The sequence below is a fragment of the Triturus cristatus genome, chromosome 12, assembly GCF_964204655.1.
Source record: "Triturus cristatus chromosome 12, aTriCri1.1, whole genome shotgun sequence".
NCBI classification, from domain to species: Eukaryota; Metazoa; Chordata; class Amphibia; order Caudata; family Salamandridae; genus Triturus; species Triturus cristatus.
Genome location: NC_140595.1, coordinates 93,948,106 through 93,968,374, shown reverse-complemented (window position 1 = coordinate 93,968,374; position 20,269 = coordinate 93,948,106). Strand labels below are relative to the sequence as shown.

Genomic DNA, 20,269 nt, shown 5'->3' with positions numbered 1-20,269 from the left:
GGACCCTGACACAGTGGGACACCGAAAGTATTTTTTAGGAGGAAAGGGATAGCAATATTCTTATCCTCCTGTCGAGGGGACCAGAGTCGATGGTTTCTTAGGACATGTACATTAAAACATAACTCTCACGTCCCAAATTGGATACAGTGTCTGAGCTTGTTTTGAATTGTTATTCGTATTGTGCGGACCACTGCCCAGGACCCAGGTTTCAGACACACTGAAGAAGCCAGAAAAAATATCACCAGGCATCAAGATGATGAGTAAGAAACATTAGTTTGCGGAATATATAGAAGACAGATAGGATGTCAACGACCTGACCTGGACCACTGACCAGCCTGGTGCAAGGCAAAGATCACTTAATTGTTCGAGGAGCTTTATTAATTTGGGGGTTCTTTTTCCCAGAATCCCACTGACATTGATAAACATCCTGTGGCCGCAGATGTAACAACTGCAGTACTATGGGCAAGGATGATCCGACTGGGGAAGGGCTCTAATGACCGCAGCGGGGGAAGGGCCAGTGACGGTCACTGTGAGCCAGGAAAGTTAAGAGTGCTGCATTATGGAAAGTGATGACCAGAGCAGGGCAATAATAACCAAAATTGGGTGGGGAAGAGAGGCCAATGATGGTCACAGTGAGGCTCGTCAAGCAAAGACTGCTGTACTTTAGATAGTAATGCCTGCATGGTGTAGGGCAGGGGTCTCCAACCTTTTCTGTAATAAGAGCTACTTATGTTCAAAGAAACTCATCAAGAGCTACTAATATTACTAGAGTTGTAATAGTGACCATGCCAGACAAGATTACATCAGTGGCGGCTATATGTGAGATAAGAAGCAGTGATCACTTCAGTGCATCAGGTATCGTTGCCCGAACTAATGTTAAAAAAGCTTTGTCAACATGGAATGCCTCTAGATGGGAATGCACAACAACCATAGCTGCAAAGCCTCTGGTAACAAGGTATTATTACCATAAAAAAAAAATATCCCCAATGCCACATGATGTATATAACTCAAATATCAGCTTTAAATTTATTTTGGGAATTCAGCCATTTTTCTCCAAATATTGGCTCATGAGCTCTGAAAATAAACATTTGTCTCGAATATAGACTCTCAATTTTGGCATACCTATATTAATTCACTCAAGCAAAAGCTTCCAATTTAGCAGGCTGGACTGCACACAGGAGAGCTACTTACAGGGAGCTGGAGAGCTGCCAGTAGCTCACGAGCTACTCGTTGGAGAAGCCTAGTGAAGGGCAATAAGGATCCCAGGCTAGTGATGACGACCATGGGTGGTACTGATGCCCGCAGTGGGCTGGCAAATTAATACCCGCCGCAGTAGAGGCAAAGGTGCTCACAGTGATAGGACTGCTGATATTGGTGGAAGGCACTGGTTACTACAGTGTAGGGGACAAAGATGGCCAAAAGTAGGGTTTGGAAAGAAAAGAAATTTACAGTGGAAAATTATGAACATCCAGCGGTGGTGGTGGGGGGAGATAGCGATCACCAGTAAGGGGGGCATTGATAACTACCTGTGGAGGAAATAATTAATTCACTGGGAGAAGGGGCAGTGACAATAGAGGCCATATTTATTTCCCCTGCTAAGAAATCACAAAGCTGAGACAGGTAACACTTAAAGCAAAGATGTTAATATTATGTGGTTTAATGGCTAGCATTTCAAGGCACTGTAGTCAATACCACATCACAGTAAACATTTTTAGCATTTGAATAAACATAATGGTGCCACATTAAAATGTCTATTGTGCATGTCAAAACACCGTCCACAAAATATATATGTAAACTACTGTTATGAGAATAGATTAAAATTATGACGTAGTTCATTGACAAAGAGGGTGTAATATGCTTTACGAGGCTTGACAGGTCTTTGTGGTTAGTAAGGGCACCTGACAAAGTAGACACACGTGTTTTAGGCTTCGAAGCAGGTAATAGTTAAAGCATGTTAACCAAAATCCTTTCTATAGTTTAAGTGGGTAGGTGAGGTGGGGCAAAGAAATCCGGACAAGGATAGAAAACACTATAAATGGCGATACTGAAAAGAAGAAAAAAAGAAAATTGATACATTTTTCCCCACTGGAATTCTACAATTTTCCCTACGCCTTCTCGATTAAAAATTTACATCATTTATAAAACTTCTTTAGAAGAAAATTCGTACAATAAATACATTTTTAGTAACTCGCAGCTTGACATTCTCTGGTCTTCGGCATATTAGCATAAAGATAGCTGTTAACCTAATTATTACCTTTTATTAGCTGATCAAATATGAAAATTAATACATTTTCCTCCTCCATTATTGGAGTGCTTCAAAGGACACAACCTGAACTACATACGTATGCTCCTGCTGTACCCTATTAAACGGATCCCTGAAATGAAATACTGTACCTTATAAACTCTTGACCAGCTACATTAGGAATGGTTCCTTGCCTTAATTTTGCAATTTAGACACTGGATATCAAATGTTAATATGTATAATGGTCATAGGTGAGGCCTTTCTTTCACAGTCTTTAAAAATTAATCATCGTCATCATCAAAGTCCATTTCTCCAATGTCAAATTGTGGAAACTTGATTTGCAGCTCACCCCACTTTTTATAAATTTGTCTTGAGTTGTTCTTGTCTTTAAAGTCTACCACGCAGTTTCCAATCTTTAGACAAGGCAGATCCAGGCCGTGGTGGACCATCATAGTTCCCCACTGCTGTGAACATTCTTTACAGATGATCTCGCAGTTTGTTTGATAGTCGGCCAACTTTTCTTGCAGTGTTTTATTCTCCCGTATAACGTACTTATTTTTGAACTCCCGATTGGCGATAACGTGATGCATGTCTTCAATCACCTGGATTTCTTGTCCCGTACACACCAATACATTACACTTTCTGCAATGGAAAGACACCAGTGAAGGATTCTCTTGGTATTTTTGGCAGTTCTTTTTCTTTGTCTTCATTTTTTTTTCTATGACTGATTGCATCTGAAACTCTTGGATCTTGCGTTTGTACTCTACAGGGGACATTTTCTGAACATTTTGAATGGCTGTATACATCATTTTTTCACGATATTCATTGACATATTCCCGATCTTGAACCCCAGATCTACTGGAGGCCACCAGAACATAGATGCTGTCATCAGCTCGGGCTCGACCCCGGGCCTGCACCATGGCGATTTCGTTGGTCACAGTTTCATAGCGGATAACAATATTACACTCTTTAATATCCAGACCTTCCTCAGCCACGTTAGTAGCAACCAGGAGATTTACTTTGCCAACACTGAATTTGTGGATTACTTCTTTTTGCTCATTTTGAGTCATGGGTTTGAATTCGCTTGTGCTTCCCGCTCCAATAATGTAGTCTGCCTTCACTCCTACTTCTTCAAACTTTTTATTTTCAGTGATCCATTGTAGCAAGGCGAAAGTACTCTGCCGAGTCTTTGTGAAGATAATCCCCCTGGCTTCTTCATTCTTTGTAAATTCCTCCATAATTATTCGTCTCAATTTTGTGAGCTTTTCATTTTCGTATTCTGGCTTTGCAGCTACAGTTACCAGCTGTTTCTGGCTCCCACAAAATAATTCAATTAGAAATGTATCTGTTTCATCTATGTTTTCAACCGAGCCGCCATCTCCCTCACACAGCTCTATTTTCTTTTTCTTTTCTTCGTCATAAAAGTTTTTGAGATGGTTGTAAGCATCAACCATTCGAATGTTATCGTTAATTAAGAGGGCATCATTGTACTTCTTTAAGTGTTCGGCACAGACCCGCTCTTTGCGGTTCTTCTCTTTGGCCGCTGTCTTCTCCTTTTGCACTGCCCACTGCTCGTAGGATTGAGTTCCAAACTCTGATGTTGGAGCGAGGTCGGAATATTGCTGGATCTTCGTCATCATTGCAATGATTTTATCTCGAAACGGATTTTCTCGAGTTTCTTCTGGAATCTCCACCTTTTTATAAGGCTCCCTTACTTGAGCTTTCAGTTGGTCCGAATGCTCTTGCACAGTCATAATCCTGTTGGCATCGAGGTTTGCACAGATTTTCAGAATATGTTGTTGAGCTCTTTGCACTGAGTTTGCACCTCCAACTCCTGGTGAAGCTGTGAGTCCCAGGATTTGAGGAAGAGGCACTAGTGCACAGTTTTCTTTGCTTAGTTTCTTATTTTTCATCTTATGTTTGATGTATCGTATCATGATGTTATTGTAGACCGCTTCCTTCTGGGTGTGGTGACATTCATCAATGATAATTAAGGAGAAGTCTGACAACTCTACACCATCTTCACCCGTGCCTGCCTTGCTTAATGAATTCTCAAGGATCTGTGCTGTGCATATAATTATGTCATGTTTTCGAACAACTTCAGGAAATGAGATCTTGAGTTGGGAGTCACCACTTAATTTTATAACACTGTACCACTTCTTCAGGTATGGATAGAACTCTTTGCGGTAATGCTGTTCCACTAGAGGTACCTTATTTACAAGTACAATCACTTTTCCAGGAATTTGAGTCCTTTTTCTTTTGTCCAGATGCTCTTTGGTTATGTACACTGCCACTCTGGTTTTTCCACTACCTGTAGGCAGACAAATGATAACATTCTCCCCTTGCAAGGCCGGCCGAGCAACCTCCATTTGATAACTGCGGAGGGTGATGGTGAGTTCAGGCGAGGCACAACTCTTGGTATCTGCTCCTTCCTCTTGATCGGAGTCACTTTGAAGATCATTGTTTTGTTCAAGACTTCCATTCAGAGTGCATTCACTTGCTGCTACCAAACGGGCGTCACATTCTGAAAGTACCCCAGAGCCTTCGAAAGATCCCTGCAACGATGTGTTGCCATCAGTTTCCGCTTCAGAATGTTCTAGCTTCAAATTGTTGATGTCCTTCTTTCCATTCCCTTCCTCAGCATCATCCGTGTATCCAGATAGCTTCTCAGCAAGGTCGCCAAGGCCAGTCTTTCGTAAAACCTCCAAAAATGGAGAAAACCAGTTACGCTTCACCACTATTCTGCTTAGCAATTCCCTTGCACATTCCTTCGCCCCTTGTTGTGTATTTTTTGCCTGTATTTGTTCATAGTCGTCTTTGCTGCAGAGTTTCTCCTGGAAGCAGAGATCAACTTGTTCCATTGTCAGCTGGTCTATGATTTCGGGGCACACGAGGGTCAGAAGCTTCTCAAAGGCGTCGTTCTGTGCCTCCAAAGAAGGAGAAGGGAGGTTACAAGGATCTACGTACTGGAGGGCCGCGGTGCACTCAGTGCAGCTCAAAGCAGTGACAAACGCTGGGAACCAATTCTGCGGCTGTGGTATTTTCTCAATGGTCTTGAGCAGTAGGTCAGCCGCCACCATAATACCTTTCTCCCGTTTTGTGGTCTTAATAAGGTCCTTTACTTCCTCATCCAAGAAGTATAAATAATCCAGGACAGGCCCCACCGCAATCATCTTTTTCAAACGGGGGCGGAAGCATTCAATCATGCCCAGGTTTGCCTCGTAGCCGTCTGCCGAGGTGGCCATCCCTCTGCTCTGACAGGGAGTTGTGCTCTGCCGAAGCTGCAACTAGGGTGCAGGCCTTCTCTTCTGGCTGCAGAGCCGGAGATGCTTTGAGTCAAGATGTTCAGGCTGCAGAGCAGGATCGACCTTCAGGGTGAAGGTATGGCTGGCTGCAAGTGACCTCTAGTGGAAGGAATTCTGCTGCAGGTGACTTTCAGTGGAAGGGATCCAGCAGCCAGTGACCTCCAGTGTAAGGGATTCTGCTGTAGGCGAAGGTTTTCTGGCTGCAGTGCTGGGGCCGCCTCCAGGGTGAAGGTACGCTGCTACTTGGGTGAAGATGGGCTCCGAGTAAAGGTACGCTGCTGCTTGGGTGAAGACGGGCTCCGAGTGAAGGTACGCTGCTGCTTGGGTGAAGACGGGCTCCGAGTGAGGGTACTGTCGTGCTTAACTGTAGTCACCTTCAGGGTAAAGGTACTCTCCTGCAGAGCTGGACCTCCTTTGGGTGAAGGTACTCTCCTGCAGAGCTGGACCCCCTCAGGGTGAAGGTACTCTCCTGCAGTGCTGGACCCCCTCAGGGCGAAGGTATTCTCCTGCAGTGCTGGACCCCCTCAGGGTGAAGGTACTCTCCTGCAGTGCTGGACCTCCTCTGGGTGAAGGTACTCTGCTGCAGTGCTGGACCCCCTCAGGGTGAAGGTACCTTGGCTGCAGTGCTGGACCCCCTCAGGGTGAAGGTACTCTGCTGCAGTGCTGGACCCCCTCAGGGTGTAGGTACTCTCCTGCAGTGCTGGACCTCCTCTGGGTGAAGGTACTCTGCCGCAGTGCTGGACCCCCTCAGGGTGAAGGTACCTTGGCTGCAGTGCTGGACCCCCTCAGGGTGAAGGTACTAGTGCTGGACCCCCTCAGGGTGAAGGTACCTTGGCTGCAGTGCTGGACCTCTTCTGGGTGAAGGTACTCTGCTGCAGTGCTGGACCTCCTCAGGGTGAAGGTACCTTGGCTGCAGTGCAGGACCCTCTCAGGGTGAAGGTACTCCGCTGCAGTGCTGGGGGGTGAAGGTACTCTGCTGCAGTGCTGGACCCCCTCAGGGTGAAGGTATTCTCCTGCAGTGCTGGACCTCCTCTGGGTGAAGGTACTCTGCTGCAGTGCTGGACCCCCTCAGGGTGAAGGTACCTTGGCTGCAGTGCTGGACCCTCTCAGGGTGAAGGTACTCCGCTGCAGTGCTGGACCCCCTCAGGGTGAAGGTACCTTGGCTGCAGTGCTGGACCCTCTCAGGGTGAAGGTACTCTGCTGCAGTGCTGAACCCCCTCAGGGTGAAGGTACTCTCCTGCAGTGCTGGACCTCCTCTGGGTGAAGGTACTCTGCTGCAGTGTTGGACCCCCTCAGGGTTAAGGTACCTTGGCTGCAGTGCTGGACCCTCTCAGGGTGAAGGTACTCCGCTGCAGTGCTGGACCCCCTCAGGGTGAAGGTACTCCGCTGCAGTGCTGGGGGGTGAAGGTACTCTGCTGCAGTGCTGGACCCCCTCAGGGTGAAGGTACTCTCCTGCAGTTCTGGACCCCCTAAGGGTGAAGGTACCTTGGCTGCAGTGCTGGACCCTCTCAGGGTGAAGGTACTCCGCTGCAGTGCTGGAGGGTGAAGGTACTCTTCTGCAGTGCTGGACCCCTTCAGGGTGAAGGTACTCTCCTGCAGTGCTGGACCTCCTCTGGGTGAAGGTACTCTGCTGCAGTGCTGGACCACCTCAGGGTGAAGGTACCTTGGCTGCAGTGCTGGGCCCTCTCAGGGTGAAGGTACTCCGCTGCAGTGCTGGACCCCCTCAGGGTGAAGGTACCTTGGCTGCAGTGTTGGACCCTCTCAGGGTGAAGGTACTCCGCTGCAGTGCTGGGGGGTGAAGGTACTCTGCTGCAGTGCTGGACCCCGAAGGTACTCTCCTGCAGTGCTGGACCCTCTCAGGGTGAAGGTATTCGGCTGCAGTGCTGGACCCCCTCAGGGTGAAGGTACCTTGGCTGTAGTGCTGGACCCCCTCAGGGTGAAGGTACCTTGGCTGCAGTGCTGCACCCCCTCAGGGTGAAGGTACTCTCCTGCAGTGCTGGACCCCCTCAGGGTGAAGGTACCTTGGCTGTAGTGCTGGACCCCCTCAGGGTGAAGGTACCTTGGCTGCAGTGCTGCACCCCCTCAGGGTGAAGGTACTCTCCTGCAGTGCTGGACCTCTTCTGGGTGAAGGTACTCCACTGCAGTGCTGGGGGTGAAGGTACTCGGCTGCTTGGCTGAAGCCGGGCTCCGAGTGAGGGTACTCTGCTGCTGAACTGTGGCCGCCGCCTCGAGCTTGGGATACTCGGAGGGCCGCGCTCGGACTCCGGTTCGTGGTATTTTATTCCCGGTGCAGTGGGAGTAACGCCTGCATCTCGGTCCGCGCTGTGCTCGCCGCAGCTCACGGGTCACCAATGCTCCCAGCCCCGGCCCGCCTCTCTTAAGTACTCGCTCTAGTCTCCGCGCTCTTAGTTTCGTTTCTCCGTTTCCGTTTCCATTTCCGAGGTCTACGTAAGAGAAGCGAATGTGCAGAGTCACGTGCGCGCCCCCGCCGCGAGCTCCCTCTCTCTCTCGATTCCTGCCCCGCGCGGACTTTCCCCGGCTCTACACTGCAAGTAAAGTCGAGGAACCCGAATGGCAACATTAAAAGTCAGAGAAAACACAACTGCTGCCTTTGCAGCTTGATGCATGTGCCGAAAACCACAAATAAATGAATACGTTCCACTGACCACTGAGTACCGGCACTTCACAGTAGCAAACTGCTGGAGTGGGAGAATGAGATGGACTATATATTTTAGTACCATTTTCAGAGAAGGTATAAAAGGAGAGAGGTGTTATAATAGGTAGACACAACGACTTGTCCCTAGGGTTGCCACTTCGCCAACATTTAACTGGAATAGCCAGTACATTTATGTATCACGGCAAAAATCTGCAAAACCCTGAAACGTATTCCTTTTAAATATAAGCTCTAAGCAACAAATATTTTAAATCATTTAAAAGCTATTTTAGAGCTGTCTAACCATTCCCTAAATTATAATAAGTGAACGGTGAACTGTGACTTTCAAGTCTGAAAGAATAATACAGGGATTTTATACAAAACTTTTTTCACTTTTCAACAACTGACCCATTTGGAAAACAGAAGCAAGAACATATGAACGGTATTTTCCTTGTGAAACATAGCAACATTGGCCTGAGTGTAAGCTGGAGTGAAATCTCGCGATAAAGTGAGACCCGCTAAGTTTCCCCTAGTCCAGGAATGCAAAGAAGAAACTCGGACCGGGGCACCTCACCACCCATGGACCTGGGAATCTTGGCAGCTAGGGAAATATTCCGTAAAAATTTGCTAAGGACGTGAAAATGTAAAAAGAGTTTCTCTTTAACACGTGGATGCGTTTCACTTTAGTAAATCCGATTACATAACTACATCGAGTGCAGTGCAAAGTGTTAGTTTCAAAATAGAAAGTTAGAAAGGCCCGTGAACTCTCCAACTTCCAGACAAAGGTGCCGTGACTGAATAAGCGAAAGTCAGTTGTCACGTTAGTTATAGTTGTGCTGTATTGTTATGTTAGTAGGCACAACAGTGGCGGCACCTCCGCTAAGGAAGAGGAGCGTCGCCCCACTGCTCAAAAAGAAAAATAATGATAATAAGATATCGGTATTATCACTTTATTTTTCCTATTGCAGTCAGTGGCTGGTGGCTGACAAGAGCTGGGGGGGGGGGGAGGGGGGGGGGGGGAGTGGTGACTGCCAAACAGTTCATGTACACTTTGCATGTTCCCCACCGGCCTGTAATGCACAGCCTGGTGAGGCACATGCACAGGCTCCCATTTCGAGCACCGGACCACAGCGCTCAGACCAATCACAACGCTGCATTGCAGTGTTGCTATTGGCTCAGGGGAGCCAGGGAGTCCGGGTGCTTCCTGAGGCGTGGGGGGGGGGGGGGGAGGAAGACAGGAAGAAGGAAGAGAACAGAGGAGAGGCGGCTGCCGGCCATTCAGAGGTATGTGTTTTTTTTTCTCTTCTTTATTTACATCTACCCCCCCTTCCCCTGCCCCACCACCCCCGTCCGGCAGCAGCCGCTACTGAGGCAGAACACTATAGACTACTAGAACGTATACCTGAGAAGTTTTGTAAAGCGAGCATCTAGAATTGAAGTATTATCAAATGTGATTATCAATGAAAAGAAGGCACAGTGAATTAAACTAATAGCCTACGGTCACTCAGTTTGGTCTGGAGAAGAAGACATAATCAAGCTCTCGTCCCTTCATAACACACTGTGCAATTCAACTACTAAGTGCACACCTCCTCCCTTCCACAATATACTGGGCCGGACTGGGAACCAAAACTGGCCCTGACAAAGTGCTCGGCCTCCCCCCACCCCCGTTGGTTGTGCGGCCGAGCTCATTGCCAGGCCCGGTTTTCGGCCGATTTTGTTTCCCGAGCAGATGTTGCAGCTATGCTGCAAAAACGGCCCTGTAACAAAAGCGGCCCCCAGGGGCCCAAAACCGGCCCCCACCCTTGCAGCGCACCGGGGGACGGCCCGGTGCCCACTACGGCCAGTCCGACCCTGACAATATATCTCCAAAGGACGGAGCGTTGGGATTCTTTTCTTGAACTAAATAAAATGCAACTGCCACACCTTGATTCAAGCAGACACAGGAAGTCTTTCTCAAACTAAGGTAGGGCAGCCCGTTTCTATGCTGCATTCATTCATGGCTTCCTGAACTTAAAGAATTACTTCAGGACAGGCGCAACACCTCAATGAAGACAATTCAACGAATTAGAAAATCAGTGGGCCTCAGAGATCCCCTGGTAACATGTCTTCACTGAGTAAAAATTGAAGTGAAGAGCTCAGCTGAAGTCAACCAAAAAGAGCTCACAATTTTACTTTATTTAATTGCGGTGGGGCGTCGGTCAGCAGTTCGGCGTCGACTGGCTAATTGTAAAGACATAAGTGCCGCAAAAGTGCTTAGACAGACGTAATCCCGCTTGAAAAATCACTAGCATGGCATCCCTTTCTGAACACCTTTACACCACTCCAAAGTATCTATTTCCATACGATCAGCCAATCTAAAAACTCTCTCCCACCCCTCCCAGCCGAAAGTGCTAGGCGATGCCACATTATGGGCCTTTGATTTAGATTTCGGCAGACGGGTTACTCCGTCACGACAGTGACGGATATCCCGTCCGCCGAAATGTGAATCCCATTATATCACATGGGATTTATATTTCGGTGGACGGGATATCCGTCACCGTTATGACGAAGTAACTAGTCTGCCGAAATCTAGCTCGGCCCGAGGCAAGTCTTGTTTTTTTATTCAAAGGTAAAAGAGAACCTCAAGTTGAGCACAGCCAGACATCTGCCTTGAGCTTTCAGTGACTCACTCACCTCCAGATGTTAGAAGGCTTCCCCAGGATTATCCAAGACTGTAGATCAATTTATTTCTCTCTAGAATTGCAAACTCACTGAAAGTGCAGTGAATGCGGCTGAGCCAGAAGTTCCTGGGTGTGAGGTCAACAGACTGAGAACTTTGGTAGTGACAACTAGAGGTGGACATCAGGGCCGTTTCTAGGTGTTTTGCCGCTATACGCGAGAATTGAAAAATGCTGCCCCCTTCCTTTTTTCTCCTAATTTGCTCAATTTTTTCTCAGTTTGATTTCAAATTAATTCCCCCTCCCCCCCTTTTGCCGCCCTAGGCGGCGCCTAGTCTTGCCTAATGGTAGAAACGGCCCTGGTGGACATGCCACTGAAGGCTTGAGTCAAGCTTTGGCCAGAAACCTGGCTTAGCTCAAGGAGTGAACCCTTGTGCTCGACTGGAGCGGAGCTTTGACGTGGCTTCTGCCTAAAACACATCGTGCCAACTATTGAAGACAAAATATCGAACTTTGATGTCAGACGAGAGCTAGAGAGCGATAGCCATTTTAATGGCTGAATTGCACAGTGCAAAACCAGAAAACCCGGCAAAAATTCTGCCGTCCCCGTTTAACCAAAATGTGTGATCCTAGACAAATATTTCATTTCACCGGGCCACCTTTTTTGTCATTAACACATATGAACGCACCTTGATATTTGGGAGTTCAGGATGTGCGCTGTAGAAAAACCTCTATTTTGTTTGATTTAACAGATTATCACATTGATCCATGCATAATAAGAATTAAGGCCACATATAGGGTGCGCGTCACAACCAATTTGCTTCTTAGTTCACTAATGGCATAGTTGTCAGGGCGGTGGTGGCATAAACGTTTCTACATTTATGTTTAAAAATCATTTGTTTTTTAAATGCCTTAAAATTCAGTGATATAATCGGATGTAGCAATGTGAACCAAATCCACATGTTGAAGAACTACGCTCTTTCTAATTTTGAAAATACTCATATTTTTACATGTTTGTTGCACAATTTAGATGCCAAACATTTCCATGGCTTGTCCACTGCTTGGCCTCAGAGTCAAGCCAACGTCCTGGCTCGGCTCTCTGTGTTAACTTGGGTTTCCCATCTCTGGTGACAGGGCATCAGCGCCCAAGAACAGAACAACCAGGACCCCCACTGCAGTGCAGACAGAGGGCAGCAGCAGTAGGACAGGAGCACACCGAATAAGGGAAGACCCCAGCATGTCATAGCTCTCAATTTCTCACACACTAAACTGGCCCCTTCAACCCAGCCCCCCACTTTAGACCACACTGCTGGGGTTCACCCCCAAACAAGCAGAGGACCCCCTGGCATAAGTTAGGTTTTAAGGCTTAATTTTTAAGTAATCTATTCTTGATTTTTTTTTTAAGTACAGGATATCAACTAAGTTTTAAGGCGTCATGAAATTCAAATTTGTGCTTCCTCGAATGTGTTCCAGCACTCAGAGCCAGGCAGGGCCGGACTGGCCGTAGCGGGCATTGGGCTTTTTCCAGAGAGGCTGGAAGGGTAGGGACCGGTTTTGAAGCGGAGGGGGCTGGTATTGTTACTGGGGGCCGGTTTTCAGCAGTGCTGTTCAGTAAGTGGTGCAGCGGAGAGTGGAGTGTTGTGGAGTGGCACAGAGTGGAGTAGAGTGTCATAAAGTGGCATGGAGGGAGTAGAGTGGTGTAGAGAGGCGTAGACTGAAGTAGAGTGGCATAGAGTATCATAGAGTGGAGTGGCGTAGAGTGGAGTTGAGTGTCGTAATGTAGAGTGAAGTGGCCCAGAGTTGACTAAAGTAGCGTGGAGTGGCATAGAGGTAGTTGCCTACAGTTGAGTAGTGTTGTGGCATAGAGTGTAGAAGATTGTTGTAGGGTGGAGTGATATAAAATGGAGTAGAGTGTCACAGAATGGAGTGGCATAGAGTGGTGTAGGAGGTCATGGAGTAGAGTGGGGTGTCGTGGATCGGCATAGAGTGTCATGGAGAGGAATGTCATGGAGGAAGTATAGTGGAGGGAGGTGGAGTGGCGTACAGTGGAATGGCGTACAGTGGAGTAGAGTGGTGTAGCGTGGAGGGGTGTAGAGTGGAGTAGAGTTTGTAGAGTGGAGTGGAGTACAGGGAGTTGCATAGAGTGTTGTAGAGTGGAGTAGATTAACGAAGAGTGAAGTGATAGAGTGCATGTCATCGAGTGGAGTGTCGTCGAGTGGTGAAGAGGAGTTGAGCAGTGTGTCATTGAGTAGAGTGGAGTAAAGTGGCATAGAGGGAGTTGCGCAGAGTGGTGTAGAGTGTTGCAGAGTGGGCTGGCGTAGAATGGAGAGTCAGAGTGGAGTAACGTGTTGTGGAGTAAAGTGTCAGAGTAGAGTGTTGTAGAATGGATTAGACAGGAGTGTCATGGAGGGGTGTAGAGTAGAGGGATGTGTCATAGAGTGGAGTGGCGTGTCGGAGAGTGGTGTGTCGTAGAGAGTTCCAGAGTGGATGGGAATAGTGTGGAGTAAAGTGTTGTAGAGTTGGAGTGGCACAGAATGGAGTAAAGTGTCAGAGTGGAGTGTTGCAGAGTGGCGCGTCGTAGAGTGGAGTGTCATGGAGGGGTGTAGAGTGGCGGGGATAGAATGGAGGGTTGTGTCGTAGAGTGGAGTGGTGCAGTGATGAGCAAAGTGGAGTGACATGTTGTAGAGTGGCATGTTGTAGAGTTCCTTAGAGTGAAGGGGTGTGTGGTAGAGTGGAGTGTCGTAGAGTGGATTGGCTTAGTGGAGTAGGGAGTAGTAGTATGTCGCAGAGTGGAGTAAATGGAATGGAGTGATGTAGAGGGGGTTGCGTGGAGTGTCATATAGTGGAGTGGCATAGAGTGGAGTGTAGCAGACTGGAGTGTCGCAGAGCGTTAGGTCATAGAGTGAATGGAGTGGTGTAGAGTGGAGGGGCATGTTGTAGAGTAGAGTGAAGTGGCATGTCAGAGTGGAGTGACGTGTGGTAGAGTGGAGGGATGTAGATGTAGAGTGGAAGGAAGTAAATTAGAGGGTCAGAGTAGAGGGGTGTGTCGTGGCGCGTCGTATAGTGGAGTGGCATGTGGTATAGTGTTCTAGAGTGGAGGAGCTTAGAGTGGAGTGACATGAGTAGAGTGGAGTGGTGTGTCGAAGAGTGGAAAGATGTGTGGTAGAGTGGAATGACATGACGTAGAGTGGTGCAGAGTGGGGTAGCATGGTGTGGCACACTGCCATTGAAGACAACACATTTTCAATTGAAAAGACATTTGCAAAGATTATGTCTTAATGATAAACGTATATGACGCATAAACAACGTGTAGAAATGCCATCACCTAGTGTACTGATTTGTTTTGATCATAATAAAATTTTAGTTTCCACCACACTTCAAAATTACAAAACAAATTCTTCATTTGTGCTTTCCTAATTCTGATATATTCTGAAATATCTGCACTGTTCATTTACAGACATTTAAATGTTGTGTGGTAGAACAAAGTTTTGCTGTCACAGCAAGATTGTCACATAAATCCTCTCACTTTGAAGTCAGAAAATAAAAGTAATCACCAAGCTCCCTCAGAAGACAGAGCTTGACATTTGACCCCTGTCTTTGAATGCACAGCAAATGTGGCAAGATTAGAAAAAGATGTAAAGGCCTATTTTCAGAAAGCGAGCACTTGTGGAAGAATACAGTAAATAAGCATTGCTCCACGGAAGGGGCACACTCAAGATGATATGCCTAAAACAAATACAGCCAGCAAAGAAATGAGTTACAAAACACAAAGCCAATAGTAAGCAATGGGCAGAATGTGCTCCCATGGAAGCTTTCTGAATGTCTCCAAGATGCAATTAGCAAACCAGACAGCTGCACTGTCTGGAAGGCGTCATCCTAAAAATGAGTGCAGGTGGGACCAACCTGCAACCACCGGCTCGAATTAGACACTAGATCTAATACACCAATTTCCCCTTCTAAGTGAAACCCATTTCACAGTGGCCTGGATACTTGCAAACGCTGCATAAGATATTTCTACTTGCAAACTCTGCATCAGAGATGTCTACATTTCATTTCGAAGAAGTGGTACCAGGGACACTCCCTTCCTTCACCCCAACCTACATTCTGACCACATTTATTCATAAATATCCCCAGACACTTCCACAAACCATAGGCTTCCCGGGGGGAAAATACATTATTACATCATTTGGACGTTAGATGACAACTTGTGCAAAGTTGGGCACTATTAATGTGAAAAATCTAGTGAAGTTAAAAAAAAGTTGGCGAAGAAACAAGCAAAAGTAGCTTTTGCAAGACAAAACGCATGTAAACACTACATTTAGTGGGGAATTCTCTTGCAAACAAAAGTTCCAGTTTCCACATTAAAAGTATTAACAACAAAATCTTCCTTCAAAAAGTAGGTGAGAGCCAGGATTTTCTGACCATTCCTACACCAATTTGAATCATATTACCATGGTCTATTTGACACAATCTTTTGGTTTGTACAAAACTGCAAACTACACTTGGATAAACACAATAAGGCACACTGAAAGGAGCACATTGTTAGCTTGAATGATAAAAAAGAAAATGTACTGGTTTAAACTGTGGCGCCAATATTTTCTTAACAGAGATCCTGGGACCTCAATATTGGCACAGCTACTAAAAGGCAAAGCTGCCAAGCTCAAAGCCAGCAAACATGCAGTTGCACCAACCAACACACAAAGACACTGACCACAAAATGCCAGTCTATTCGCCCTCAATGTCTCTCCATAGGGGTTCTGCTACATCTTCACAACATCTTGTATAACCTACAAAGCTGTTAACAACAATACTACACAAACAAAAGGAGATGACTGGGAGCGCTGAAACTTTTCAAACACTCACCTCCAGTCACGATTAGATCTGGGTTGAATCCATCATCGTTCTTTAGCTCACTTCGTCCCCCCTGTTCAGACCCAGCCATATGCAAATCAGCCTTGACCCTGTGCATCATGGGAACAGCCCAGCCCGAACTGCCAAGCCAGATCTTCCCTGGACCGGAAACGAACATCCTGGAACCGGTTTCAAGGTAACACACCTCATCAGCCAGGCTAGCTTGAATTCCGTGGCAAAGTGAGCAAGGGACCCACGGCTGGGCATACCCTGTCAACTTAGGGCGAACAAAGCAAACACCAGGAGATGATGGATGGAACGCTGAACCTTTTCAGACACTCACCCCCAGTCACTGATCCGGGTTGAATGCATCATCGTTCAACTTGATTTTATCAGACGTTATGTAGAAGTTCATGAGACCAGAAGTCCTAGCTCATTCTGTTTTCTATAGAAGCCTCTAAAATCTGGAACGCAGCCGTCATAATCCAGTTTATCCACAGGTCTCATGTTCACAGTGGAAGAGCTCCAAATTCTTCTTTTCAGGAATGGATCACAGATGAAGGATGAAAAGTTGATGTCGAATTCTGGGAACTGTACATTCCAACCACAAACTACAGATCACACACCCACAGCACGATAACTCAAATGGTCTCTCTCTAAAGGGACCATAAAAATACTTTATTGAGTCCATAAACCTAACAGCAAAAAAGTTGTATGAAAGTCCTAGTCATGGACTAGGACACTTTAAACATACAAGTACAGGAATTATCCAACTCTTGTATGCCTTAGAAATGCTGCAATAGCACGACAACTCAAACAGCGGACAGCTTTACAAGGGTAAACCAACACAGATCATGAACTGCATGAAAGGCAATTAGCCCAACATTCACTACAGTATATTGTTATGGCAACTAGGAGCCTGTTCCCATGAGGCACAGGGTCAGACTGATTTGCATATGGCCATGTCTGAACTGGGGTGACGGAGTGAGCTAAAGAATGATGATGGATTAAACCCAGATCACTTGACTGGGGGTGAGTGCTTGCAATGTTCAACACTCCGTTTATCATCCCCTTTGGTTTTGCTTTGTTCGCCCTAAGTTGGCAGGGTATGCCCAGATGTGGGTCCCTTGCTCACTTTGCCACTGGATTCAAGCTAGCCTGGCTGATTAGCCAGGATGCTTGTTTCCGGTCCAGGGAAGACATGGCTTTGCAGTTCTGCTCCCATGAGGCACAGGGTCAGACTAATTTGCATATGGTCATGTCTGAACTGGGGTGGCAGAGTGAGCTAAAGAATGATGATGGATTAAACCCAGATCAGTGGACTGGGGGTGAGTGCTTGCAATGTTCAACACTCCGTCCATCATCCCCTTTGGTTTTGCTTTGAACCTAGATGAGCATCATTGTTTATCCACCCTCAAAAGGGCTCAGGTTCAGTAACCAAACTCATATATTCACGTTTGTTGCCAGAGAGTTATAAGTGTATTGCATACGTATACCAAACCCACTCTCGAAATCAGGTCTCGCATCATGCCCTTGTTTTATAATGTGAGCTTGTGGGCGTGCAAATACTGAGAAACTTCTGGTATTATATTTGGGTTATGTACACAAAGCCACCCTACAACACAGGTGCACTGGATTGACTGATTCCATTCATGAGTGCGACTTCAAGCTGGGTCTTTGTGCAAATTTGTAAGACTGACAACATTGTTCCCTCTTTGCCACTGCGTAATGTCTCCCAGTTGCATTATATGTCTTTCTTTGGTGGTATATGAACTGTTGAGTGCAAATTCACGACTTGACCTGTATACACTTGCTCTGATAATGTTTGAAATAAACAGCTTTTATAGAGTGCATTTAAAATCTTCTGTGCTACGTTAATACTGTCTCTCTCTCTCTCTCTTGCACAGCCTGGTTCTTGATTGTATTTGCATGGATAAGTTCAATTTATGACACATTTTTTAACTCCATTTAAAATAAGATATCAAATATTCAAATGTCCCTTGAATTGTACATCAAGTGATTTGTGCATTCAGTACCTTGTACCATCTTTTACCTGTGATGTTTTGAAATCTGCTCCTATGTAGGGTAAAGTTGCATGCTTAAAACTTTGTTACGTTTTATTTGAGTCGTTATTGTTTAGCACTAATCATCTGACTTGACCGCAAAATGCATAATTAACAATTAAGTACAACTTTTTTCCACCTTAGATCTTGCATAGGGTTTTTGAGACCTTTACAGTAGGGATCTCGCTGTAAAGCCTTCAATGGATCTTGGGTCAGAATGGCTCACCACACTCTCCAAGCACAAATACAGGATCCACCTGAAACAACAATCCACATCTGCCCCCATCAAATGTGAAAAAGCTGGTAATCACTACAGCCATTCTTCTATAAAGCAACGTGTGCTGTGTAAAAGTTAACCACCACACAACGTGGTGTATTTACAGCCTTTACATTCTGCTAATTTGTCTTTTCTAATTCTTTAATTGATGGTCCAGGAAATTGGGGAGTTAATTGTGTTTTTTCTCATTGATAACCAACTAAGATCTGAGTAACTCTTATTATGGTCATGAAAAATCACTTTTCGATCAGCCGATAAAAATCTTCCGCGACGTAGTGTAAGTTCTATGTTCCTTCTTTTTTCTGGGAGAAAACTTGCAGAGAGTGGAGTACATTGTTTTTTTGTTTTGTTTTTCAAACCAAACTCCCACTTTGGAAGCTTGTTTTTGGAAAACAAAAGAAAGTTAAGAATTTGGGGTGAACAGCCATAATAACAGACAGCGGACGTTCACCAAATTTTTACTATGTTAAAAGAAACGGTCACGATTGCAGTTCCTTTAAAAGTACACAGTTGGCCGCTGGGCCAGCGGTAATTTCTAAATTTGGTAAATGGTAGTCCATCAGGCTGACGGGAGAGGATTTCCTCCTCCACCCTGAAGGACTGGATCATGCCTGCCAAACATTGAATCAGGGCCTTAGTAAAAAAAAATCCACTAATTAAAGTATTCATATATTCTTAAATTCATTGTGTCCATCATCAATCTTTGAAAGACACCAAGGCTGGAAGAGCCCTCTTACAGAAAATACTACATTAAAACTGCTTCATGCAAATAACCGTTTTAACCCTCACAATGATGAGTTCACTTCAGCAACTCATGGCTAGTTTCTTGTTTGTCAGAAACTAATTTGCCAAAAACTTGATGGAAGGAACACGAAACCATGAAAGTCATACCTTGAAAAATAATAACAAACATACGTTCTAGATATTGTTAACTTGTGTATTTTACCCCCATATTCCTTAACTCAAATTGTCAAGAAGACCAAAGACAAAGTGGGAACATTTTTGCTTCTTGAATAATATTGATACTCTCATCAATGTCAATTTGAAACAATACATAATAAAATGAGAATGTTGCTCTAGGCAGGGTGCAGTGTATTTAAGAAGTAGGACATGTACTTTTCAGTTTGACATGTTTTGGTAGTGAAAAACTCTTAAATTAGTTTTTCACTACTGCTAGGCCCATCTCTCCCAGAGGTTAGCATTGAGACTACCTTATTACATCTTAGAAGTGTAATTTCCAATTGGATAGAGATAGGATCCTCAAGCTTGGTGTCTATGGAATCACAATCTAAAATCCTGATGTATGGTGAAGTTGGATTTTAAATTGTAATTGTGAAAATTCCACTTTTAGAAAGTTTCTTGCAGCAACAAATGATGGATGGAATTCTGAATAAATCAAACATTCATTCCCAGCCAAGAGATCTGGGTTAAATCAATCGTTCTTTTGCTCACTATGCCACCTCAGTTTGTACCCATCCATTTGCAAATCAGTCTTGTTTATTTATTAAATAATTCTCTATTTTTCTAAACTTGTTTGGAGTCCTTTTGTGGTGTTTTCACTGTTAAAGTTTGATGTGTTCCACAAATACTTTACACATTGCCTCTTATAGAAAGCCAGACTGCTCTGCACCAGGCTACCAGAGGGTGAGCACATGTTAATTTACAGTGTGGTTCTGAGTTACTCTGACTAGGATTGTGGTTCCTGCTTGGACAGGGTGTATACCTCTGCCAATCAGAAACTCAATTTCTAACAACAGTAATTGGTGGAGATTTTCTTCTGTAAGACACAACACCACAGTAATTTGAATTGGGAGATTGTAAGTTCACACTGCTAAATGATTCTCCATTAGGCTGTTTTATTCCACAGTCACTCTCATTCACTGAGTTAAGCATCATATACATTAGTGTCCTTTATAAATGACAGATGATCTAGTTACTTCCATCAGGATATTAAGTAAAGGGGATGTGAAGGGAATTTAAACAAGAGAGAGCCCGAGGCTACATGAACCTCCTGTTGGGTATCTTGTATGAGAGCCATGCTTACTTAATTGAAAATAACATATAGTTTCTTACCCGTCGGTGTAGTCACTTGGGGGCAGGCTGCTGCCCTCCTCTCCGTGTCTGCCTTCGACCGTTTGAGCGCCCTCAAAAGGACTGTCCCCGGGGCTGTTACTGCCAGTTCTGCTGCGGCTGTCCCTGCTGCTGCTGGCCTTGGTTGTTC

At 45.5% G+C, this 20,269-nt stretch overlaps 2 protein-coding genes across 5 annotated transcripts in view; both read right to left on the bottom strand.

Annotated features, from left to right (window-relative positions):
- SEMA6C (semaphorin 6C) overlaps nt 1-20,269 on the bottom strand; it is a 341,729-nt gene that overhangs the window by 209,517 nt on the left and 111,943 nt on the right. The gene's annotated exons all lie outside the window — the stretch shown is intronic.
- Nucleotides 1,563-7,956, bottom strand: IFIH1 (interferon induced with helicase C domain 1). The gene has a single exon (XM_085636667.1). The coding sequence runs from the start codon at nt 5,485-5,487 to the stop codon at nt 2,524-2,526; it is 2,964 nt and encodes a 987-aa protein (XP_085492793.1). The 5' UTR covers nt 5,488-7,956; the 3' UTR covers nt 1,563-2,523.